Consider the following 27,901-nt stretch of genomic DNA (forward strand, 5'->3'; position numbering starts at 1 on the left):
TTTTTTATTTTTTGGTTCTATTTTTAATCATCCAGAGACCTCTTTTCCATTTTTGCATTGTTCTCCCTGAACTAAATTGCAAATGACAGCGTCACCCCCCACATCCCCCCCCCCCCCCCCCCCCCCCGCTTCCACACAGACACACACACTTTTGAAGTTTGTTTGCCTGTTGTATTATGGATGTTTGTACCTCCCCCATCTATTTTTATATACAAGGAGGAAAAGGATGTTTGTGATTTCTTAGTATGATCTCAGATTTTCTTTCATGGCAGTAAACTAAACTTCAAGACACTCTTTTTATGAACCATTTCAAATGTTGACATTGCAGTGTCGTATTTTTCTGATACCTCAGGTCTGATAAAGCTAGAGTGTGGGTTGAATACAGTTAGCCATTTTTTATTTCAGAAGCTTTGATGCATATGTCTTTAAAAGTTTGCTTGCGTGTGAATTTAATGATACAAATGAAGTGTTCCTCTTGATTTTTATCATCTCCTAGTTTGCCCTCTCTACTAAAACATGATATTATAATGTCACTCTCATTTAGCCTTTCTGGCATATCAAGAGTATTAAACACTCCTGGTGATATTGCATCTCCACATTGAACTCCTGTCAAATCAACGGCGAGATGTTTGGGAGAACAGAAGATCCTGTGTTGTCCACTTACTACTGTATATAATAAATATAGTTTAATATGGAGTTGTATTTGTCTTTTTCTGTTGGCTGTATAAAGGTTAGTTAAAGATTGAACTGATTTGCCACTAGATGGAGTAACTCGGTTTACTGTGGTGTTTTCCCCTCAGATTCCACTGTTATAGAATATTTTCAGTTCAGTAAATAATCCTAAATTTGCTGCTACTGCATTTAATTGATAAGTATTGATAGGAGTCTATTGTTTGAATGAATTAAGCACACTTATATATTGCTATATGAAGAATTTATATATATAGATATATTCCCACTAACTTGTATATTAAGTATGGGATGAAATTAAGCTATTTTCTTACATCACTCATTGAATCCAGCAGGTAATGTCTTGTTTTTTTTTTTTTTTAAGGTATCCAGTTTTGCAATCCAAAGAAAATAAGCATGTATGATGTTGTGTTTGAGCTAAATCCATGGCAAACATTTATAAAGAACTTCAATATAGTGTCTTGGTACACTAAAAAATTTAATGTCTGGTGTATTAGGTTAAAAAAATTCTTGTTAGCCACCATTACACATTGAAACCGATCACTGTAGTTGTGTATTTATGTCTAACTGGTCCATTCTTTCTGAAATGTATTCATGCTTGAGAAAACTGTTTTGAGAGACTGAATTGAAAGTTGATCAATTTTTGACATGACACAGAATAGAAAAATCTAGTGAAAGAGATCTTTATTTCTGAGCCCCAGAATCATTATAAAACAAGTCTGATATATATATATTTTTAATCCAAGTTTGTTATTTTCACACCTCAGGGTAATGTGTTTACATTTCATACATCAGATTTGTTTAAGCATTGATCTTTGATTGTGAAATAAGGAAACTTGATAACATTATGAAGGAAATGAGATGGAAGGGATTATTTGCATTAGCGTGCTTTGTGAAAAACAGAATAGCAGATTTGCATGGCCTGATTTTTTAACTCCGCAATTAAATAACAATGTCCTCACCACACAATTTACATTGTTCAGCTGTGAACTAAAATAAAATTTAAAAAAAACTATTTACATTTTAAATTGAACTTGTGTTCTTGGGTGGCACTTTAATATCAAAGTTTTGTTTGTTGGTATCAATGTGTTTGCATTCGGTCTGCAGAGGATTTCAAGTAGAGAAGTCCAACTAATGATTGAGTTCAAAGTATGCTGGAAAATACCTCCCTCACACATACTGCAACAGAGAGATCAGAGAGGAGCGGCAGAGAAGTGTGTTTATCTCAAGCTCTTAACATGAAGCACTCAGTAATCCCCTCTAAAGGAGGATGAATGATCTCTTGTCCTGCCTGTACATGTGGAAAAGAGACATTTACCATCCCAAAGATTCAGTGGGAATGTCGTGGCTAGGAAACAACATGCATCTCTTTTATTTGAGATTTCATAAACATTGTAAAGCAAAGATTTCTCATAATACTCCCTACACAAACATTTTCAACTTCATTGTCTTTCCACAATCCCATGTTGACATATTTTGCCTAGGTGATTGTTTCTCAATCCCACTTGATCTGCAACATGACGGCTAATGCTAATGGTGATAGATAAAATGACTATTTTGGATCAAAGAAAGAACAGAACATCTCTTTCATTTCTGGTTTCTTTTAGCAAACCGATGAAACCCCCATGGTTTTTTGGGGGGGATTTCTAGCTAGCTGGAGTCATATTTGTCCCTTCATAGCCTACATTCTTAAAAATAAAAACTATTTATGGGCAGGGGCGTAGCACCAAATTTTGGGCCCTGGGTACAAACCATCTTGCTGGGCCCCCAATACCATAGTGATACCAATGGGTAAGGTATTGCATTTTTATCATAAAAACACTTAAAATGTAAACAAAATAGGCCACACTCTGATTAATATATTTTTGTTTTATTGTCGAAAGTACTACTTACTGAGATGACAAAAGGTCTAGCAGGTCCAAACCTGGACTAAATCAAATATACTGTAAAGCAGTTCTGAAAATGACCATACCAAATGAGAAAAACTTTGGTCTGAAACACAAACTAAATAATGTCAGTTTTTACTAAATGCCCATTGACGGGTCTTTGCATGCGCAAATTTGCTGATCAGGTCTTTAAAGTCCAGTTTTTTGCTAGTATTTGAACAATAGTTTTCCTGTGCTTATCAGTAAGAGTTGTTGGCCATAATCCTGGGTCCTCTGACAATCCCTCTCCAGTATCCCTAAGTCTCTCATTCTCTTCTCTTTCCTCTTCAGCTCTGTCCTCCTGCTCCTGACTACCTTCATCACATTCTTCACTTTCCCTCTGATCACTTATATGAATATCAACCTCATCTTCTATTTCTGCCTCTGCTACAAGAGGAAATAAGCAAAATGGGTACATTGTTATTGTACACATTTAAACTTTAAACTGTAAACTTTAAACTGTAATTAGTAATTACACTTTAAAGTTTAAATGTGTACAATAACAATGTACTATTTTTGCTTATTTCCTCTTAACACTTAATTACTAATTACTAAGTGTTAAAAAGCTCACCTTGTCTCACTGTCACACTCACATCCACCTCACTGTCACTGCTTTCACCTAGCCATGATGAGGGGCCTGCTGCTGCAGGGTCTGACTCTGAAACTGAAATATATGGCTTCAAATGGTTGCTTAAATATCCTTTATTGTCACAATACCTTTTTTTTTAAAGTGTAGGCTAAGTACAAGATAATTGATGATTATTTGTCTGTTTAAAATAAATGCAGACTAGACTATAGAATCACAGGGTAAACTAACCGCCAAACTAGACATTCAGTCTTTGAATTATGTTTTAAAATAAGTCATTTTTCAATCATTAAGATGTGCATTATTATACTGAGAACATCCTGTACTTAATGTAAGAGCGTGTGCGAGCTAATTTGCATAACAATGCGGTAAAATAGGCGCTAACGATCTGTGTTTTCGCGGGTGTTAGATTTTAACAATGGAGGGAAATATACAGTGTTTTCATGTAAACTTCTGACTCTGAGAGTGGGGAGAACTGCAGCAGAAGAGGAGACAAGCGTTTAGGCAGCTGCCTGGAGTGGCAGTGTGTTGAGCTCCGTCTGCTTCTCACTCCCTGTTATTTACGTAAGGGATAATGTATAACGTTAGATTACATTATCCTCCGCTTCGTGTCGGGGTCCTGTTCAGCCTGTCGGGGTTGTTATTCGCTATAACGACCGCCTCTCTATACATTATCCCGCTTATTACATGGCTACCCACAAAATAAATAAATAATTTGCCACAAAAAATTATTGATTTAAAAAGGAGTTTATTGATTTAAAAACGATTGTATTGCTTCCGCCAAAGAAAATAGTCCGTTCCGCGTCCATAGCAACACGCTGTTTTTCATGGCAACGGTCTGTTATACTTCGCAGCGGTCTGTTATCAAGAAATAACAGACCGCATTCTACATTGGAATTCAGCCAAGCCATGTAATAATCAGAAACATTGTTTGCTCGCTATGAAGGGTGTGATACTATAAAGTATTAGATATTTATGTTAAAACAATGTCAATGCTTGATGATGCATTTGGAGCTCACCTCTCTTTTCAAAAAAATTTGTGAGCAACTGCTTGCCCTCATTTGCCCTTCTCTCTTTATTCTGCTTCTCTTTTCGTTTTTTAGCCCCTGATTTTCCTTTCTTAAGGAGAGACATGACTCTTCACGGCTCACTCCAGCTCCTGTCTCATCAACTGATTCAATCACCGCGGGTCCGCAGCAGAAGCACCTGACCTGCGGGTCGTACCATTTGCATTGATTCGAGAGGGGTGTGGGGCCCTGCACAGCATGAAAATGACTTTTTTATACCAAACCAGCGCCTAACTACAAGTTTAGTTTTGCACAGGAACTTTTTTAGTTGTGCATAAATGCTATACAAATGTTAGTGCATGTATATGTATGTATAGAAAACTGACTTCTAAGGGCCCCCCCCCTGCCTCGGGCCCTGGGTACTCGGTACCCTTTACCCCCCCAGTCCGACGCCCCTGTTTATGGGCATTGATGGGTCCATGAAAATCATTGTACATCCATCCAATCTTTTTGTTGCACAAAACTTTCTTTATAGTGGTAAAAGGTTCTTTAAAATTTTTAAAAACTCTTCCCACAAAAAAACAAAAAAAAAAAACGTTCTTTTAAGAACTGTTCATTTGAAGGTTCTTTCAGGGAACCAGAAATGGGTCTTCTATGGCATCACTGTGAAAACCCCCTTTTGGAACCTTTGTGTATTCATTTTGCATTAAAACAAAGGTTCCAAAATGTGGTTTTCACAGTGATGCCATAGAAGACCCATTTCTGGTTCCCTGAAAGAACCTTCAAATGAACAGTTCTTAAAGGAACCACTTATATTTCTTGGTGTGAAGAACAATTTAATAATCTGATATAAAGAACCTGCAGGTTCTATGGATGTTAAAGGTTCTTCATGGGACCACAGATGCCAAATAACAACCTTTATTTCTGAGAATGAACCAATAATTAAGACGCAGCATTTTTCTATTTTTGCAATGATAAATCTTTGCACCTTGAAGATCACTATGTCAGTCACTATTGTTTCTATTTCCTTAGATTTGAAATCACAGTTCAAATCTATTCACATGTTCTTGTCCTAGCTCTGTGGTCTTTCAGTTTCCATGCAGTTTGCAGGCTTCTGACAAAGGCCATGTGAAGAACTGCATTAGATAAAAGTCGTCTTCAATAGCAGCAGGTGAAGGACTGCAAACCTCCTAAAGCCCACATCAAGGCCTCACATTAAAGGTGCTGGAAAATACCATGACATTCTTTATCCCTTCATCTGAATGATGGTGTTATTTGATATGTGCAGGTGTTTGTTACACTTATAAAGATTACAACTTTAATGATACATGCTGGTCTTGTGCAAAGCATCAGTTACCTAAACAGAATTATTGAACTGGATTCAGACTCGAAAGTCCAAGTGCGTTGCTTATACTTTTCATTATTCATACATAATTGACTCAGTCGGTCTGATTAAAGGATCCCACCGCTCTGATGTTTCTTAGGTATCAGCTAGACAACCATCAGTCTGGACGTAGACATAAACACGCTGACCTTATTTCAGCAATTGTGTCATGCATTCAGCAGAGCAAGCCATTTAAGCAAGTGTGAACAAACAGCAGAGTGGGTGGCGGTGTTTTGTGTGATACTGAAACTAAAATTTTGTATTGAATTTAAACTGAATGTTTTGAACGTTTGTTTTTAATATATTTTCTGGTAAAAATGGTGAGACAATTACTGCTCCAAAGAAATGCTTAAGTGGGAATTTCTTGCAATAAATATAATAAAATAATATAATAAAATAAACAATCCTACATTTAATTTTTATTCACATTTTATTCTCATTTATTTTTATATGATTTAATGATTTATAAGTGAAGCCAGTAAAAGATTCACTGAGATCTTTGATTAAAGAAATATATAATGAATTACAATTATTACAACTGTGTTCAATATTTTGAGCTGTTTAAATCACATAACAATACCATAAAATAATAATGCATTACACTATTATGTAGCTAACTTTATATTTTTAATATTTATAAAAGTAGTCTCTTATGGACACAAGATCATTCAGAAATCATTTGCGTTCAAGTAACATCTTTCATTATTGTAAATGTTGAAAAAGTTGTCTTTCATTACTGTAAATGTTGAAACAGTTTTTTATTTTTGTACAAACGTCATATTTTTTCAGGATACTTTGATGAATAGAAAGTTTTAAAGAACAATATATATATATATATATATATATATATATATATATATATATATATATATATATATATATATATATATATATATATATATAGTGAACCTCTTTACGTTATCTATGGATTTCAGTCCTAATATGTGTAAAAAAAATTATAAGGAATAGTACACCCAAAAATGTAATTCCTATTTTACCCCCGTAGCTCTCAGATCTCACTTACACTTGCACATATTAATTTGGCATGTTGAGTTTGATAAAAAATATGCATGAGAATCAATGTTGTACATCTTCATTTTAAAACTGTATGGGATTCTTGAATTTCCATTCAATGTCAACTCATCCAGAGGTTCCTGGCTAAATACATAAATTAAGATTTATGCAAATGAATAAGACAGCAATGGATGAATTGACCACTTAAAATGTGTACAATTTACTCATGGAACTACACTGAGACCGCAATTTCTCTAGAACTGAACCATTTAGGCCTTTAAAAATTAAGATACCAAAAGAAACAATTGTTAAGAACCAACATTTGAAAGGAAATCAAGACATTTTTAATACTTCTGAAGTTATAGGCATGCAAACTTTTGAAATAAAACTTCAAGTTAGATAAAATAGTGTATTACATAATAAATATTCTTCCATGACATTTTGGCTTACAATACAATTTATGTTTGTCTTTCTTCAGAAAAAAATATTAACAAAATAATAAAATTTAGCTTTGGAAGTTTTGGATATTTTGGTTGATCTGACATAGAACGACCAGAGTAAATTGCCCTTTAAGCTGCAAGTGAATAACAATATGCACTACAAACCAGTGTGTTTATGATTACCATGTTGAAACTGAGGTAAATAGGTTCTTCAGGTCAGTATATTTTTTTTCTGGGTTGTTTAAAGCACCAGTAAATAGAAGGTTTACAAAAGAACTGGAGACATTCTTTGTGGAACTCATAAATTTTTTAAAGAGTGATTCTTAGTTACCCACCTTTATCACTCTGGGCCATAGTGCTGATAGTTTTTGTTTGTTTGCGGCTCTTTGGCTCAGATGACACTTTAAGCTCAGAACACAAAAGAACCGATCACGCAATGAAGCCACTGACAGAGATGTTGCAAATCTGATACATTTCCCCTCCATCTGTACACTACATGGGAATACATGTGATAGCCACAGGACACAGCTTGTGCCAAAACATGTTATTTCAGTCTTTGACAAAGCAAAAAAAAAAAAAAAGGCAAAGAGATACTAGAGTTATACTAGTGGTGTCCAAACATTTGTAAAGTCTAACGTCCTGTGTGCTCATTTTAACAAATAGCTAAATAAATTAAATAATAAACTGAATAATGCCATGCACAGAATCTTTCTCTCTCTCACCGACTTCAAAGGAAGACAATCATGCATGTCAATATAAATGCAATGTGAATGTTTCTCTGATGTTATTAGATCCGCTGTGTTTCATATGATGTACCTGCCTAATAAGAGTATGACATCATCGTGCAGTCACGGGGTCAGGCTCAGGTACAGGTAGGTGTGTTTTCTGAGGTGAGGTTGGAGGGTTAATGAGTAGGTGAGATGTACTGGTTGAGGCAGAAAGCTGTGAGGGAGCCTGTCCCTCAGTAATGACTGGGGCTGCTTCCCTTCATGATTACAGGTTTACTGCGAGTCTCAATGCAGCCGCCCAACTATTAGCTGCCCCTTTACAATAGATTAGAGCAAAATACCACATTCAGCTGACCTTACAGCCCTCGGACTGAACTATAAATGCACTGTTTACTTTTATTAGGTTGTGTCACTATGTAAATTTAAAGAAAATTATGGATAACTTGTGAGGAGTATTCATGAAGTTTGGTTGGAATGTTTTTATTATTTTTATTATTCAGGCAGCTTGATATTTTATTTCATGTCATGTCCAACATATAAATAAGAACACAGTGATGTTAATATTTAGACTGTGGATGTCACAGTTGTAGGGTGTTCCACTCCAGAAGATGTTCACATGCAAACATTTCTCACATGCATTGATCAGTTATTCTCCTGCCCAAACACGCCAGGATTCTTCCTCACACTGATAATGGAACAAAAACAGAAATGGAAAAACTGCTACTTCCATTGAAAAGAGGAAATGAGCTACTGTTGCCTTTAAAAAATATATATATATAATCTCTCATGTTTTTAGTTTCCTGTCAGGGAATATTTAGGGTTTAACTGCTGTGACTTTGCTATCACAGTAACACTATTTGGCATATGTTTACATGGCAGAGTTGTATCCATTATGCTGTATTACACACAAATTATCTTTGGCATCTCTGCACAAAACCTGTGAGGCGTTTTGCAGCCAGCATCAACACAGAGAACAGATAAATGTCGACCCTGAAAGATCAATTCCCCTTGTGTTGTGCTCTCTGTTTTATTATTCTCCTTTAAACATTGTCTATCAGCTCAAGCGCTAACAGAACAAAATGCATGACTGTTTTACTTTGATCGTGTGTGTGCAATATCTAGCACAGTTTTACAGTAATGTAATTTTCTTTTGCATCTTTGTCATTTTTTTGTTGTTCCAACCAGATTTTCTGTTGTTTCCTTTTAGTGTAGTCAATGTCTTTTTCACACCTTCAGAATCCATGACAGATTTTCAGATAAGCCTGAGCGACTTTGAGGAACAAACTTTTAGACAAAATATGACAGTTGAAAAGGACAGAGTGTGTTTTTTTTATTGCCTTAGTGCATTGTTGCACAGTTTTTATAAAAGGTAGGGGAAACCGAGGGACACTGAATTTTCAACTAAACACAAAATAATATATTTTGAAGAATGTGTGTAACCAAACTGTTGCTGGTCCCCATTGACCTCATAGTATTTTTTCCCCTAAAATTTTTGTGCTAAACAGAAGAATGAAAATCATACAAGTTTGGAACAACTTGAGGGTGAGTAAATTAATGACAAAATTTAAATTTTTGGTTGAACTGTAGTCCCTTTAGTTTCTTTAATTTGTTCTTCGTAAAATTGGATTTTTACGTTTTAAATGTTTTATCATCAATTTAAGTAATGATTTTGCTCAGTTTAAATGTATATCTATTTTATCTCTGGGTTAAACAGACACGTGAATCACAGATACTTGTCGCTGTCAGGTAATTGTATAAGTTATTTAAGTTATAAAACAACGTTTGAATGAATTATGTATAGATAATTGATAATTGAAAGCTTGAATCGTTAAAATGCATAGTGAACATTACTTTTTAAAATTAAGACTTAAATCAAGACTTAGATTTATCAGCTGATGAGCAAATAAAAAAAAAAAAATAAAAATTTTTTTTTAACAATTATAATTTTATTTAAACATATTTAATTTAGGTTCCATAAGTTATTTTTTTTCTTGACAAGAGAATTAGTAGCAAATAAAGAAACAAAACAAGTGTTTCAATGCACTTATTGAAATATTCTAACTTCATTATTTACATTATAATATAATAAATATAATAATTTATTTGGAAAATTTAAATCATACAGTTGTAGTATAGTATTTATATTTTACTTTACTGTTTTTTCTGACTTTCTAAATATAGTTTCAGGCAAAATTACACAACTCCCTTTCATTCACATACTGTGGTCTAGCAGAGTGAAACAAACACTGATGTCCCAGTGATGTATATCAGCATTTTGGACCCCTAATCGGCCAATCAAATTCTAAGACTAAAAATGAGTATTATGCAACATGTTTATCAAATTATAACTCTTAAAACTCTTAAACTTAAAACTCTGGGGAATTCCTCACGACACATTTAAGACATGAGATGAGAGTTGGAAAAAGCCTCTTTCTCTCTCTCCTGTGTGTTTCACTCACCCCACCTTTCCCTCTCTTTAATGTCGACCCCACCTTTCTACAGCTGACTTATTCTTATTTAAATGTCTGTGGGGTAAAACACCTCTCCCTGCTCATAACTCACAGGTGAAGTTTACACTCCCCTTCATAGCACACTGACATGTACAGCAAAGCAGAGAGACCTCAGGCGGACACTAATCTAGGAGGAAGTTCTAAACAGCCATGGAGTTCTGATAGACTCTCTTGAACTAAAGAAGTTTGGATTTGGATAACGCAAAATGCATTGGTGTTTTATTCTACATTGTTTGATCATATATTAATTGCAATGCTTATTAAAATAAAAAATGACATCAGAGGACAGCAGCATCTTCAGGATTGAGTAAGATGTCAGTTTGATTAGGAGTGACACCTCCGCTGTTCCCTGGACATCCTCTCATCCTCACAGTGATTTGTTGTGTTGGGATGTAAGGATGATCTCTGGGCTTTGAGAATGGCTTTGTTTCAGTCTGGCTGTGTGTGAATGGAGCTGAGATAGTGGAGCCCCTGATGTCGGAGCTGCTGCTGCTGTCCTGTGTGCTCCTCGCCAGTCTGGACCATGGAGGCCTTGCACAGGTCAGGCCTACTTGCTGCGTTAACAAGAAGCATTTTAAGCATTTTATGGAAGAATAATTCATGATAATCAGTTGTTGTTGTTTTTAACATTTTAAAATTACCTTTTTATTAAATTTTAGACTCAGTCACAACCTGTCCCTGTTGTTAAAGACATTATTTGAGTCATGTTATCTTAATTATTGCAGATTTTCAAATGAATTACTTTGTAAAACATCAGCACTTCTGATCTGGTGTTGCACAGTGGTTTCATTTGAAAGAAGTCATGCACCATAGAATGACAATTAAGGGCCATTTCTAAACCCATCTATACTGTATCTGTTCACTGTTTGTAGCAACTGTTGCTTGACTGACACAGCTAACAAATATATGTTCTAATGTTTTGCTTGCATTCCCATTAGGTTATGAAAATGTTATTTCTGAACACTTAACTGAATGTGAAAAGACCTAGTTTTTTAAATGATTAAAAAAATCATGGAAATGCTACTTCTCTGAACATTCTGAAACAAGTTCTTATGTTTAAAAAATGTTAGATGAATATTCAATTAAAAGGTTTCATTAAAAAAAAACCTTCCGTGGACAATATATTAATAGCATTTTGAGAACATTATTAAAGACTAGATTGCTCTGAATGATTTCTATTAATCTAACTGGAAGAATTTTGGTTCATAACTTTGCAAGAACATTAGCCAAAGTTATGAGAACATTCCCAGCAAATTTCACTTGTTAGTGACACCGTGTGAAAATAGGACATTTTAAAACCATTCATCATGGTATCATTGCTTCTATTTAAATAAACTCTTTGAAAACATGATATGGTCCCAGGACAGAGCAAACACAAAATGGCCAGAACACCTGATACGTTTTATATTATATTAGAGAGAACCCAAAAAGCTGTGATAAAACATTAAACCAGAAGAGTATGGCTTTTCTTCCTGTCTCCTAACATTTAAAATCATAAAGGGGTTTATAATGTAACAGGAATAGATTTAGTATTCCCTCAAGGTACACTAAATCTACTAAGAAGTAGATGCAGATCTGTTAACAAAATCAGTAAAATCTCTTAGGTAACATTATCCACACAAAATAATCTAAAGATTAAAAACGAAGAGGTTTGTTAGTAATCAAACATTCTGAACAGCGTATGCTGCTAAAATGTTGCAGTTTATTTGAAAATGTATTCAAGCTGAGCATACTGAAGAATTTAAATTAATATTCTACCATTAGGAGTTACAGTATAAGTGTCATAGCTGATCTGTTACCACTGGACCTCCTGTACCAGGTGCTTCCTGTTTCTGGCAGGGCTCAGGATGGGATATGTATGGTCCAGTCCAGAGGTGCCCGTGGATTTCAGTTTTCTGGATCTCCACAGCTGTTCAGCTTCCCTGCCTCTCAGCTCTTCATTAATTGTAACTTCTTTCCTGCCGAGTTCTCCATCGTTGTCACACTGAAAATCCCACAAATGGCTCCTGAGGTGAGAGAGAAAAGTATAAAGATAAAAATATTGTTGAGGTTTAGTTCAAAAACATCAAAGAATCTTCAGAAGCCTTTTTTCCTCAGAATATGCTTTAGATTTCTGAATAGCGATAGTGATCAGTCTTCACTCTTTGATGTGCAGAAGAGTGAATACATCTTCACACTGTTGGAGGGAGATTCAGATGAGCCGCTCCTCGGCCTGCGTCTGTCCCAAAACAAGTTCCACTTCCTGCAGAAGGGTCACGGTAGCAGGAAACGCATCACTTTTAAGGCAGTAGGGCTGGATGATAACCGCTGGCACACTGTGGTCTTGGCATTGACGGGATGCTACAAAATTCTCACTGTGGACTGTGGCACACCTCTAGAGCTGTAAGACTCTCTTTGGGAATACTGATGTCAGCTTGTATAATCTAAATGATTTATGATCCCAAATGGGCAATCATTTTTATGTTTATGTATTGAACTATATAATTTTGTTGCATAAACGTATAAAATGTTGTTTTGTCTCAAACAGAGAGCTTGAAAAACCTTTCCCTGATAATCTTGATACAACTGGTTCCACGTTCTTCATTGCTAGCCGAAGAAGATGGAACGGCCTATTTTCTGTACAAATCTAAATTCAAGGCTCTTATCATTACATTAAGATTTACAATGTACTTGAAATCAAAATGTATCAGTTCTTTCCACTGTTTTCTGCAGGGTCTAATGCGGCAGCTAGTTTTATTACCTGGTTCAGATGCTACCTCACACATTTGTCCCTCGTCTGAGCCCCAGCTGTCCACTCTCTCAGTTCCCCAAGCCCTCTTACACCTGCCAATCAAACCATCATCCACTGACCTTCCCCTCCGCCCTTATGGCGAGACTATTGAACCATTAACACTAGAATCATAGCCTGCATTTCAATATGCATACGAATCACTAACAGTATATACTCCGTTGGCACATATTTGGAGTATGCTGAAAGAAGAGACACACTATCACCTTGACACCACAGGATCGTGTATGGTTTGGATTTGCATGAAGGTGTAAGCAAGTCTTCATTCGGTAATGTGATCTTTTAAATCAGGAAACTCGTCTAACCAGTAAGAATCTAAATGTAAGCTAATCTTCAAAAGGTTTCTGTGAAGGTTATGTCCTCTAAGGATATCTTTTAGTCTGCAGGAGTCCATCCTCTAGGAATGCTGTGTGTTTTAGCTGTAAACACAGGTCTGCGATTGTATGGGGATGTGAGTAACCCTATCTCACGGGGATGTGAGTAACCCTATCTCACAGGTCTGTTACTGATCTGCTGACATTGACTGAAGGCCTTGTGCTTTGAGTGTCTCTGTGGCTCAGAAGAAGTGCTGGTGTTTGAAAGCAGGGTGCAGTTGTGCAGGGCTCTTTGCTATCCTTTATACTGTGAGCCTGTTGAGAGAACATGACACAGGGAAGAAAGAGACCATGTTTGATTTATTCCCCCTATTTTAATGTAGGCAGATTTGGGCTGCAATATGCAATATCTATCTAGGTATGGTATCATTGCAGATTTTTATTTTTTTTGTTGATCTTATCGAAAACCTTTACATACAGTTTTATGTGGGATTTACTGTATTCTTTCCCTTGAATTATAAAACTAACTAAAATAATTGTTCTTCTAAAAACTACATTATACTGCTCTTCATCTATGGAAGCTGTTAATTTACTGTTCATCAAAATTGATGACATGATTTCTCAAACTGAGCATCTCTTTTAATTTTAAACAGAGGCAGAGGTTCGGGTGTGAGTCCTCCCTGTGGACACTCAGAGGAGGGACAGCTGTGGTTTAACACACTGAAGAGAGGACTATTTCTCTGTGATGGTATTATGTGGCTCACTATGCTGAAAGGTAATTTGGTAACAGTAATTTGCAACTGTAGTTTGTATGAGTACACTGATATGGTATCTAACTATCACATTGCATCTCTACAGTGAAAGAGAAGCTGGACTACGTGGAGGATCACCAGGATTTATTTACCAACTCTGAGACATTTGACATTGAGGTATTCCACATCCCTTCCGTGGGACTTTTCATGGCGACCGCCAATCGTGATTCCAACCTTGGTTCAGGAATTTACAAATGGATAGATGGAAGGTTTGAACGATATCAAAACATCAGCACCTATGATGCACAAGCATGGCAATACTTCACAGTGGGCAAAAAGGTGTGTGTGAACTAGGGCTGTCAAAATTGCTCAAAATTGACGTTCGAATATTCCCTCTAAAAAATACACGAATATTCGAACTATTCGAACATCTGGTAGCGCATGTTGTCAATGACGCGCATTACGTCAATAACAGGCAAAAATAATACAAAGAGACATAACTACTTGTATAGATAGTCTATTTAAGTTTAAACATATATGACAACGTATTACCTACACAAAAACAAGGAAATCAACTAATGGCCAAGATTGCAGACCTCACGCTCTCTCACCCTCACGTTCTCTGCGCATAATGGTTTAAATGACCAAACATATTTTTGTGCAAGCAATTTAAGGTCACGACTGTTGTCCCAAATATAGCAGGCTTCATTCAGTGATTGAAACAAATATTATTAATATTAATTGAAGTTTTACAGCATATAGAATTGACATTGAATGCTCCGAGCGAGCTGTGCTGTGGTAAACATGGAACTTTTCCTTGACATGAAACGATAAATAATCAAACCTCGGATGCATTGCTTGACAGAACTCCCCGAAGCCTGCCCCATCCGCGATACCGATCGGTCTCATGTCCTTAAAAATGAACGAAATTATTTTATCCGTTATGGCCTCTTGTCATGTTGCAGACAAAGTGCTTGCGGCGGGCGATGCAAAGTAACGTTAAGTGTCAAGACGTGACTGTTTAGCTGGAGTTCCACACATTATGCCATGCTCATTTGGGTGCACATTTTTGAGATGTGACCTCATGTTGCTAGTTGTCGCTAACGCGCCCACTCGCAAAGCAGACAACCACGCCTCTACTACCGCGGGCCTTTTTTTCCACATTTTTTTTTTTAATTCGAACATTAATTTTCACCTTCGAAATTCGTTTTTTAAAAACTATTCGAATACATATTCGAATTTAGAATATTCGCTGACAGCCCTAGTGCGAACTACCAACAGAATGTGATATTGCATTTATACAATAAACAATCAGCCAATACTGAGTAACTTACATTTTAGTAAGCGTGTTGTTGATTAATTTGTCTTTCTTAGTAGTGGCATTTAGGATGAATTACAAGTTGGTTGGGTGAATGATTCAGTGACTTGCCCATAAAGGCAATCGCTTGTTTTGATCCAGAATTAATCAGTTTGCTTGAATGAAGCAATTTGGTAAAGACTTTTTTCTACATTTTTCATCACCTACTGGCATATCTGTCTAACCTGCAGAAAGAATCAGTAAAAAAATCCACACCACTAATACAAAACTGACAGTATGTATGAAACAAACATAGAAAAGTCGAGTGGTACAAATGGTAAAAACTCTTAGTGAATGCTGTTGGACTTATATATCAGCACTCTCCAATCAAATTTGAGGACTAGAACATTGTTGTATAAATGTAAGCCTGTGATATTGATGGGGCTGCCAAGCGGAACAGCTGCTAGGCCACTATCAGAAGATAGAACATTTGTTTGCTAATCCCCAGCTGTTATTTATAAATAAGAATAGTTTTTGATGTGGTTTTCCAGTGGAAGAGGGGGTGGAAACCTGGCTCTCAAGTTTTAATGTTGTAAATCACATGTGTATAATAACAGAAATTAATTTTGTCTGATGCTGTATCATAATTACAGTCAAGAGTTGGAAAGCTGTATGGGACTCTGTTAAAACATGCAGTGCAATGATCCATGTGGTTTTGTTCTTGGAAGTCTAAGATAAAATTATGATTCATGTTCAATTTAAAGTGAAATAGAGGGGGCAAGCCTTTGTAATTGCATCAATGACCAGTTATTAAAAGAAAAATCAATGCACCATTAAATTGAAGTTCAGAGCTAGTCAATTCATTAAAACATTTCCATCAGCACATCTTTGAAATCCGTCCGGGATAATTAAAAGCCTCTGAAGATGCAGAAAACACCTAAAATTATGAAGAACAAAACTCATTACAATTTAAGTCTGCTTTTCATCACAGTACCCTTTGATTTACTGAAGCTGCTGACATTTAATTCAAGTTTATTTGTATAGCACTTTTTACGATACAAATTATTGCAAAGCAACTTTACAAAAAATTACGTTTCTACAATATTTAGTAGTAGCTTATAAGTGGTGACTGTCAGTTTATGTGCATATGACAGGAATCTTCAGAAAAATTAATACAAGATGTAGTCAACCAGACGATTCTGGATCTGAGAAGAGACTGGAGCTTGTGTAAATCCTAGTTACGCAAAACAGAGAAACAAAGAGACATAATTACTGTAGGTGCTGTTCCAACAAAGTAAAATTAATTAGATTAACCCAAGCAAAAGAATAATAATGCACATTTGATCAGAGACAACTGCAGTCACAAATTATGAGATGCATTATTCGAATGCTTGACGTAAGAGATGTGTTTTAAATATAGATTTAAACCGAGAGAGTGTGTCTGAACCCCGAACATTATCAGGAAGGCTATTCCAGAGTTTGAGAGCCAAATGGGAAAAAGCTCTACCTCCTTTAGTGGACTTTGCTATCCTAGAAACTACCAAAAGTCCAGCGTTTTGTGACCCTAGGGAGCATGATGAATTGTAGCGTTGTATAAAGCTAGTTAGGTATGCAGGCGCTAAACCATTTAGGGTAACAATAATTTTTAACTGATATGGAACTTAATAGGTAGCCAGTGCAGAGACTATAAAATTGGGGTAATATGATCATATTTTTGTGACTTGGTAAGGACTCTAACTGCTACATTTTGGACTACCTGTAGCTTGTTTGTTGAAGATGCAGGATAACAACCTAGAATTGCATTATAATAGTCCAGTCTAGAGGTCATGAATGCATGAACTAGCCTTTTTGCATCAGAAACAGGTAACATGTTTCGTTGCTTGGCAATGTTTCTAAGATGGAAGAATGCTGTTTTTGTAACAAGGGAAGTATGGTTTTCAAAAGACAAGTTGCTGTCTAAAGCCTGGAACACACCAAGCCGACGCCGACGAACTAGCGCTGATAAAAGCCAACTGTGTTGTCGCCTCGCGTCAGGGTAAAAAGCTGCACTTGAACACACGAGAGAACTACTGCTGACTGCGTTCTGCGCCCGCGTGTAAATGAGACATCTGTCTATTTCTGCAGATATATTCGTCCATATTCGTCATTCAAAAAGGGAAACTGACGCTGCCGGCTGAAGTTATACAAACCGTAAACAAAGCAGCGCGTGCTTACTGTTTTGAATATGAATCCTGCTAAACACTTTCTTTGTTCCACTCCTCTCGTGTTAATATTGAAATATTCGCCAAGGAACAATCAGGTAAGATGACATATCATTAGAACAGCCTCTATCTGTACCGTTTTGACTTTGCTCGCTGTTTTGCTATTATTCTCGTCCACTGACTCGTTCACTAAGCTGAACAGCCAATCAGAGTTCCCTCTTTCACAAAAACTGCCCAACGGCAGACCGTCGGCTTAGTGTGTTCCAGGCTTAATATAACACTCAGGAAGTAACAGTACATCCATTTAGTTGCAAACTGTAGTCTACTAGATTCTGTGTACTGTTTTTTTGGTCCAATAAGTAATCCCTCTGTCTTATCCTAATTTAATAGGAGAAAATAATTGGTCATCCAGTCTTTTACATTTTTAACACACTCTGTAAGCTTAGATAATTTTGAAGTTTCATCTGGTCTCGTTGAGATATATAGTTGAGTATCATTAGCATAACAGTGGAAGCTAATTCCGTATTTTCTAATAATATTACCAAGGGGCAACATGTATATTGAAAATAGAAGAGGACCTAGGACAGATCCTTGTGGCACTCCATGTTTTACTGGTGATAAATGAGATGACTCCCCATTTAAATAAACAAAATGGTAGCGATCAGACAGGTAGGATCTAAACCATCGTAGAGCCTGCCCTTGAATACCTGTATAGTTTTGTAATCGATCTATGAGTATGTCATGATCTATGGTGTCGAACGCAGCACTAAGATCAAGTAAACTAGCAATGAAATGCAGTCTCGCTCTGACACAAGAAGCAAGTCATTTGTAATTTTAACAAGTGCAGTTTCTGTGCAATGGTTGGGCCTGAAACCTGAAATTCTTCATACAGATCGTTTTTTTTTTTGTGCAGACAACTTTTTCTAAAATTGTAGACATAAATGGAAGATTTGAAATCGGTCTATAATTTGCCAGTTCACTAGGATCTAGTTTCTTAATAAGAGGCTTAATAACTGCCAGCTTGAATGGTTTTGGGACGTGACCTAAAGATAATGACGAGTTAATAATATTGAGATTTGGTTCTCCGGATACAGGTAACAACTCTTTCAGTAATTTAGTGGGTACAGGATCTAATAAACGTGGTGTTCTCAGACCAAAAGGTCTGAGAGGAAATCTGCAAATTCTTTTAGGAATTCTGTATAAGGCCCTGGTGGTCTATACACAGTAGCCAGAGCAAGAGATACAATAGATTTATTTTGCATATCTGACAGTGTAACATTAAGCGGAAGTATTTCAATGAGTTAAACCTGTATCCTGTTTTCTGGGTAACACTGAGAATATCACTATATATTGTTGCAACACCTCCCCCACAACCAGTCTGATGGGGCTCATGCTTATAACAGTAATTTGGTGCAGTAGACTTATTTAGACCAATATAATAATTTAGGTTTTAGCCAGGTTTCAGTAAAGCAGAGTACATCAAAACTATTATCTGTGATAATTTCATTTACAATAACTGCTTTGTTGAGTGTGAGTGATCTAATATTTATTAGCCCAAACTTTAAAAAATATTTTTGGTCATTTATTTTACATTTTTCTGGTTTAATCATGATAAGATTTTTTCTAGATCCTACATTAAATTTGTAAGACATGATTTCTTACAATCATTTTCCTGTAACAGAAGTTCCTGGTTGTTGCTAACTGCAGAAGGATGCAGGGGACAAGGAGCAGTCTGTGATATATAAATAGAGCTCAAGGAAGCTGAAATTTATTCACTATCAGACTCTGATCACACACAGCGCTCGTGACTGGGAGGCTTTCAGCATTCAAGATGAAACTTTCCTTGCCGTGGCCAATCATAGGCAAGGTAATCTTTCTCAGAACAGTGCCTTGCACATCTATCATCTCATGTGTCATTGTTGTCATTTTGAATTGTAGAAGTTCACAGTTTTTGTCTGAAGAACAATAACAGGAGGAAGTTCATTTGAATGATTTCTAAAAGAAGATTAAGCCTGAATTCCATACAAATCGATGGTCTTTGAGGCAGGCAATCTGAACAAAAAGACCATCAAGGAAATCTTTTAAGGGCTAAAAGGTCTCCTTTATTTATGTGGTTCACTTTTATTCTGCACTTGATGTCTATTTGGTTATGAGAGCACACTGTGCTCATCCATTCATGTGAAGTTCTTCTGTGTGCCTCTGGCATTGATCAAGGCGGAAAACCAAGCCATGTCAACCCATGCAGATTTCTGTGTTAAAATGTGCACAAAGAACTGTTTCAAGGTTTCATGTATATTTTTATTTTTTATTTTCCACAGGGGAGAGAAACCATAATATTGACAGTGTAATCTACAAGTGGATCCCAGTTGCTCAGTTTTTTTAGGTCAATCAGACAATCTCGACCACTGGTGCTTATGACTGGGAGTTCTTCACCATCGACCCATATTACTTCCTCGGAGTCGCTAACACTTTCAATGGAAGAACTAAAATCATTGATTCTACCATTTATATCTGGCTTGGAGGGACATTTTAGACTTATCAGTCTATTACAGTGAGTGAAATTATGTTATTTTATCTTCTCTCACCATGATCATCATTACAATGGCAGCACCAAGGGTACATACCCATCTCTTCTTCTCTGATCAACAAATCAACTACAGTTCACCATTCTGGGTTTTTTTGTGTTTTTAAGACAGTCTGTTATGCTCACCATTTTTTATCAAGCATAAAGTATACTTTACATTATAAATGTCTTTACAGTCACTTTTAATCAATTTAATGTACTCTGTCTGAATAAAAGTATTAATGTCTTAAAATACTAATCTTTCAGACCTTTGGGGCGATAGACTAGGAGATGTTCCAGATTGAAAACAGAGTCTTCTTGGCTGTGGCGCACAGCCAGATGCTCACAGAGGAGGGCAGGATACTGTACTCTATCAACTCCACCATCTATGAGCTCAGCGTGACATCTCAGACTTTCATCAAATTTCAGGAGATTGAAACGAACAGGTGAATTGAGAACTGGTGTTCATTAGAAAAAGCCTTTCATTTTCAACTTTCATATTTTTATTTAAGGAACACTTTGTTGTCTGGGACTTTCAGTGCTTTGGACTGGGAGTATCTTACTGTGGAAGATGACAAGTTCCTGGTGGTCGCCAACTCCTACGATGGAGACTCATACTCTCTTAATAGTGTTATATACAGGTATGGCTCTCATATTGCATCAGGGTTATTGTAGTCAACTAAAGCTAAAACCATAAAAAATGGTATTACTTGAAATAAAATAAACATTAACTGAAATAGAATATTGAAAAACTTAAACTTATTTAATTTCAGATAGTTACCAAGGAAACATTCTCATTTTTGTTTAGTTTAACTTGAAGTACTAAAACAACTTATTAAATAATACATAATAAAATCATACAACTACAATATACAAAGAAATACACACATTAAACAACAAAATGATTAAAACTTGAATTATTTAAACTGAAATGTAGTAAAATAAGAAATATAAAAATTAAATATTAATAAAAACTATAATAGTCCAGAAAATGTGTTTTGCACACATTTAAAATCAATGGAATAGTTTTCTATAGATATACAGTATTTCTTATGTCTGTGTGTGAAGTCAGTTTTGAGAAAAATGTAGTTTTCTGAAGGTTCCAAAACAAAAACCACCTAGCATCCAAAACTCTACGTTCAACTCAGAGGACTGTAAGAGACTGTTGTGTTTTTGTGTTCACGGAAACATGGCTCAGCAACAGCGTTCCAGACAGTGCTATTCAGCTCGACCAGCTGACGTACTATCGAGCGGACAGAGCTCTCTCCGGGACGGGCTTTGTGTTAACATCTATGATGCGTGGTGCCGCGATGCTGTTGTGATCTGCAAACACTGCTCACCCCTGGAGGAGTTTATGATTATTAAGTGCCAGCCGTTCTATATGCCGAGGGAAAATACTGCCATACTGCTCGTTTCGGTTTACATTCCCCCGATCAACATCAACTGCAAAAGGAACGATGCACTAAATGAACTGTACCAGAACATCAGTGAGCAGCAGACAGCACACCCTGATGCTTTTCTAATCATAGCTGGGGATTTCAACCATGCTGACCTAAAAAATAAACCAACACATTAACTTTCCAACACGAGGCAATAACATTTTAGACTTTGTTTACACCACAAAGAGAGGAGCTTACAAAGCCCTCCCCCTCCCCCACCTCAGACCACATCACTGTTATGCTAATGCCTGCATACAGACCGCTCATTAAAGTCACCAAACCAGTTCAAAAACAGATTCAAGTGTGGATCGTCAGGGGCTATTCAAGACTGCTTTGAAACCACTGACTGGAATATGTTTAAGCAGGCTGCCACATACAATAACACCACTGACCTCCAGGTGTACTCAGAGACTGCTACTGCCTACATCAACAAGTGTATTGATGATGTAACGGTCACAAAAACCATCACTGTCCGGGTCAACCAGAAGCCGTGGATGACAGGGGAGGTCTACAGACTCCTGAAGACACGGAACGCTGCCTTCAGAGCTGGAGATGAGGTGGGCCTGAGAACAGCCAGGGCCAACCTGTCCCGCGGCATCAGAAAGGCTAAGAGACAGCACTCAGGGAGGATAGACAACAATTCAGCGACACCAGAGACACTCGGAGCCTGTGGCAGGGGATAAAGACCATTACGAACTACAAGCCCCCACCACGGACCTGTGACAGCAACATCTCTCTGCTGAAAGAGCTGAACACCTTCTTCGCTCGCTTTGAGCAACAAACAGCACCACTGCACAGAAGACTCCACCTCCTCCCGGCGACCAGGTGATGACGCTGACCCCAGACAGCGTGAGGAGATCCTTCAGCAGGATCAATGCACGCAAAGCTCCAGGTCCTGACAACATCCCTGGGCATGTACTGAGAGACTGTGCAGCAGAACTCACTTGTCTTCACAGACATTTTCAACATCTCACTTAGTCAGGCTGTTGTTCACACATGTTTCAAAACTACCTCCATCATTCCAGTCACAAAGAAGCCATCCATATCCTGCTTCAATGACTACCGTCCTGTTGCACTTACTCCCATCCTCATGAAGTGCTTTGAACAGCTAGTCATGCACCACATCAAGTCTGCCCTCCCCCCCCTCCCTGGATCCCTTCCAGTTTGCATATCAGTTCAACCGCTCGACCGATGATGCCATCGCCACTGCCGTCCACTCAGAACTCACACATATAGAAAAAAAAGACTGACATATGTCAGAATGCAGTTCAGCATTCAACACAATCTTCCCTCAACAGCTCATTTACAAACTGATCCAGCTGGGGCTCAACACTTCGTTGTGCAACTGGCTGTTGGACTTTCTGACTGGTAGACCTCAGGCAGTACGGGTCGGTAGCAACACATCCAGCACCATCACACTGAACACTGGGGCCCCCCAAGGGGTGTGTGCTGAGCCCCTTCCTCTTCACTCTGCTGACCCACGACTGCACACCGTCACACAACTCCAACCTCTTCATTAAGTTTGTGGATGACACGATTGTGTTGGGTCTCATTAGCAACAAAGATGAGACAAACTACAGGAGAGAGGTGAGCCGCCTGGCCGGGTGGTGCAGGGACAACAATCTCTCTCTGAACATGGAGAAGACGAAGGAGATTGTTGTTGACTTTAGGAGAGTGCACACTCAACATGTTCCTCTGACCATCAACGGTGTGACTGTGGAGAGAGTGAGCAGCACCAAGTTCCTGGGTGTGCACAACACCGCAGCACTGGCACAGAAATCACAACAGCATCTTCCTCCGCAAACTGAGGAGAACCAGTATGTACTGTACATGTGGAAGAATTGACAATAAATCAGACTTGACTTGACTTTAAATTTCTGGAAATCTCACCAAATACAGCATACAACAATCTATTGGAAAAAGATATCTTTTTTTATTTTTTTTATTATGAAGCCAAAATGCACCGCGTGGGGTGTTTTGACCAATCACAGATGATGTTATTGCAATAAGAATCTGTGAATCTTCACTTGCCTCACGATTCGATTACGATTGCGAGGGTCACAATTAAAGACTATAAAATGATTCTCAATGCATCTGTTCCTCCAAATCTTTTCTTAATAATAATGATCCAAATATGAAAATTCTGTTATTATTACTCAGCTTCATGTCATTTTCCCTTTCATTCATCCATGTAACACAACTGGGGGTCTGTACGATACTTCTCCATTACGACACTACCAAGGGTAATATAGATGTTTCTTCAAAGACATTCAAATATTTTACATTTTAAAAATGGAATTCTAAAAGTGTTACATTTGTTCTATAGTTTTATTCAAAATGGATGGTCAAAATAAGCTCTTATGTCATCTCTCAGGCATGTTTTTTTTTAAACAGGCTTCCTAAACACAGACAGTCCCAAACCTAACAAGCTGGTTGCAGTTTTGTATGATGCTACTGCTAGTAGTCTTGAAATGACACACTGTAACTTGAGGAGTAACCTGATGATCTGACAATGCAATGCATTCTTGCCAAATGTTTTATTAATATTGTAAATGGGTGTTTTGCAGGTGGCAGGGTTGTGAGGGGTTTATCCCTGTGCACAGACTGAGCACCAATGGCTGCAGAGATTGGGAATATTTTAACACAACCGATGGCTCCTACCTCGTTTACTCCAGTGCCAGAGTTGCTCTCTCTAAAGCCCTTAAATTAAGGACCATCTAGGCACTGGACATATGGACTGTATCTCCTGGGAGACTGGCTGACCGAAACAGCCGCTCAAAGCATGAACACAAATGAACCCCTTTATCAGATGTACTTCATTGAAAATGTAATCCAATCACATGATGACACTTTAACACATGCACTTAGTGACATACCTTGAAGCCAGCTGAAGGATGAATCTCACCACTAGCATTCAAAACAGTCCACTGACCTCCTGAACGACAACAGCAGATAGACAATCACAATCAGATGTTCCTAACACATGTAAAATCACACATTTCAGAAGACTTAAACCTGCACTTTTTTTGCACACAGATCATCAATCTGCTTTGTTGATTAAAATGTCATTATGTCCTGTGGTTATGCATTATTACTCTGCACATGAAGACAGTTAACAATTTATGGATGACTGGAAAAAATTTTCCGCCAGCCAGTCAGCCAGCAAAGACACTGTATTTTAACTATACTGTACTGTCTGTAAGCTAATGATTTACATTTTTATTAGAAGGCCTTTAAATTGAAGTGTTCAAGTATATGCAATAAATGCATAAATAAATAAAACAATATTTATAATATTTATAATATATAAAAAGTAAAAATGAAAACGAGGATTTCAGTAATAAACAGACTATTTTCTTTTTATAACTATAACTTATTTGAAACTTGTGTTTGTTTTGAATCTCTATCATAATTATAAATGGGGCGTGTGTATTATATTGCTTTAAATGTCACTACTGATTACATTAAACATTTTTTTTTACTTTTTTTTTTTAGTACGTTTATTAATCTTTTGAGTTTGTCAAGAAATGCAGGCCGTATTCATCCTGCCTTGGGAACAAAGGCTCAAAGGAAAATAATTGGCCTATCTTGTGCATATAAACATGCAGTGATGCATTTTTACTTTTTTTTTATCTTAGAAGTGTGAAGATCACACTTCTAAGATCATCACTCTACATGTGCTTATTTGTTTATTGTGTTATTGGATATTATAAAAGTCACACTCTGTAGAAAACGTTTAAATCTACAAAATTCATAATGTTAAGGAGATAGCAGAAACCACTCCTGTTGCTCATTAAAATGATTTTTACACGAAAATGCAATTTTGTGTCTTAGGCGCCATCTACTTGAAACTCTGTGGAATGACTTTTGTTCTAGCTGTCTGACATTTTACAGCTATTTTAAACATGTAGAATCTAAAAAGTGGGTAAATAATGCTAGGGGAAAAAAATCATAATGCAATAGCCTATTGTTATTATCACGGCATTATTAACATTATCAATATACAGATGCAAATGGGCTTTTCTACTTGCCCAATATATTCTACAATTGTTTTCCACTTTAAAGTTAATAAAAATATAATTTATATAAAAACACTAAGATTACGTGTTTGTGAACATGGTTATGTAGAATAATGATAACAAAAAGATAAGCTTTTTGTTTTTATGTTAGTAATATCCACATCTTTTTCACCACTAGTTTTTTCTAAAATAGGAGCCGAGAAAAAAAAAATTACATGTGCAAGTTTACTGTTGTGTATAAAACAAAACAACACTAAGACAGCAGAATGGTTATTTGTAAGTGTAGCACATAAATAAGTATTTTGAGTATACCTCTGCTCCAAACAAAGTCAAGTGAAGAAAACCGCGGGAAATACAATTCAAGTTACCCATTCATATATTTTGTAGTGTGGTCAACGCGGGAAAAATTGCTAGCAGTGCCGTCCAATCGATGTCTTGCACATATAGCCTCTATTATATTTCGGCCAATCAGCTCCTTGTTTACTGAGTAGTAAAGAGTCTTTTGTAGAGCAGCCACTCCGCATTTGATGTCATTCAGAAGAGCTGTTGACAGTTGGATCGGATTTGTTCTGAGGATTTTTTTTTTTTACCTTTGTGTAAAATGAATTGAATAAAAGTATTTTTGTGTAAAACATGTTTATTACAGATGTATGCGTTGACAAGAAGTTTTTACCTGTGTATAGTATTTTCGACGCCCTCTTGCGGCCGTTGCTCGTCAGCGGGAGTGGAAACGCTGGTTTCTAAATAAAGCTTCTACGACCAAGAAAGGCGTTCATTACCAGACGTACGATCTGTATGTGCGTTTGTGCGTTCTGTTTGTGTTTAATCATCTGTAATTTCTCTCACAGTGTTACTATTGCAGTGTGATACACACTAAACGATAATGAGTGACGCTGAGAAGGAATTCGTGGAGCGGGTATGTAGTATTTTTAATGTTTCCTCTTTTTTTGCACGCGCCCTTCCACGTTTCTTCTAGAAATGGCCTCCATGTTGTATGCTAGCCAGCAGGAGTGAGTCAGACTGAGTCATTGTGTAAAATCTGATTATGTACAATGTACAAATGCAATTGTGGATTCTATGTCTTTACTCTTGTAATTTTTTAAAAACGTAATAAAACTATAAAATGTTAACTTAATATGGATTTGTGTCGAAACCAAGTTCAGTTCAGTGCTAGCAGACAGACAACGTGCTTCAGATCAGAAAGACCTTTTATTTGCCTTTCAGTTTCTGCTTTTCACTAGTAAACAAATTGTTTAACTGTCTCTACTAAGTGTTGTTTTTTTTTCTTTGCATGTTTTATTAAATCGATATAACCTGTATGAGTATTACTTGCTGCTAATACATGAGAGAAGGTCATCCTGAGCCTTGAACGCTATAATACACAAAATGCAAATTAGTTTCGAAATCACGTGCATTTTTAATATTACAGCGACATTACACTTTATTAGTTTAATAACACGATAGTACTTGATATGTGTATGCATATCAGGATCGTTGTTTCACCTTTCAGGTTGGCTTAAATTACTGTAAATATGTAAGTAACGCATTTGTAATTGGAGTAACGTTAATTGCTTTTGCATACATGCATAAGGCTCAGGATGCACTTGAAAGTATCTAATTGTTTTTCATGATGGATATTAAAGCTCACTTTTCATTTCTGTTGGTTCATCTATAATGTTTTTTTCCCACACTGATGAAACAGTAGGTTTATTGGTTGTGATGTCCAGTGTTTACACATTCTTCATCCTTTTCTTTTTTGTTAAGGTTAAGGTTGGAAGAAGAGAAATCTGGACGAAGTCAAATGTCAAGTTGTTAATGCGAATAATTTGAAGCTGAATTTTCAGTGCATGCTAATTTTTGGAGCAAAAGAAGTTCCCATATAGCATTTATGGGCAGTGAGAGAAATGGGGGAAGAGGAATGAAGTCAGAAATGAAATTGAAACTGAAGAAAGAAGAAAAGATGTGTTATGAAGTTAAGATCAGAAGTTATCTGGGATAAGATCGCAGCGCTAAGTAACTCTTAGTATGTTTGTCCCATGCGTGCATGCATAAATCAAATCTTTTGTTGTCCATTTGTATTGCAATAGTTAATGTTGTCCTGTAGCATGACAGATTTACAGCGAGTTATTTTTATAAATAATTTGATACATTACATGTCAAAATAAAATGCAAATTCCTATGTTGTAAGTGCTTCAAAGTAAATTTACACTAACACTAGTTCATGAACTTGCAGGGAAAAGGCCA

General features: G+C 36.8%; 1 protein-coding gene, 1 long non-coding RNA gene and 1 pseudogene across 5 annotated transcripts in view; 2 read left to right on the top strand and 1 right to left on the bottom strand.

The window, feature by feature from the left end:
* Position 1: 1 nt before the first annotated feature.
* LOC132152789 (uncharacterized) lies at positions 2 to 291 on the bottom strand. The gene is made up of 2 exons (XR_009436577.1): positions 138 to 291; positions 2 to 71 (listed from the first exon to the last, which is right to left on the bottom strand). It is a non-coding gene; the product is annotated as an uncharacterized LOC132152789 (long non-coding RNA).
* A 10,467-nt stretch (positions 292 to 10,758) lies between these two features.
* On the top strand, positions 10,759 to 24,359 carry LOC132152410 (thrombospondin-type laminin G domain and EAR repeat-containing protein-like; annotated as a pseudogene).
* A 2,032-nt stretch (positions 24,360 to 26,391) lies between these two features.
* Positions 26,392 to 27,901, top strand: part of LOC132152790 (transformer-2 protein homolog beta-like) — a 6,149-nt gene continuing 4,639 nt past the window's right edge. For 2 of the 4 annotated variants that reach the window (XM_059561686.1, XM_059561688.1), the window contains exon 1: positions 26,392 to 26,573. In XM_059561686.1, the coding sequence (XP_059417669.1) occupies positions 26,541 to 26,573 (33 nt within the window). In that variant the 5' untranslated portion in view covers positions 26,392 to 26,540. The remainder of the gene's footprint in view (positions 26,574 to 27,901) is intronic. The other 2 variants (XM_059561684.1, XM_059561687.1) reach the window with 1 other exon arrangement.

The sequence above is a fragment of the Carassius carassius genome, chromosome 11 (genome assembly GCF_963082965.1).
Source record: "Carassius carassius chromosome 11, fCarCar2.1, whole genome shotgun sequence".
NCBI lineage: Eukaryota > Metazoa > Chordata > Actinopteri > Cypriniformes > Cyprinidae > Carassius > Carassius carassius.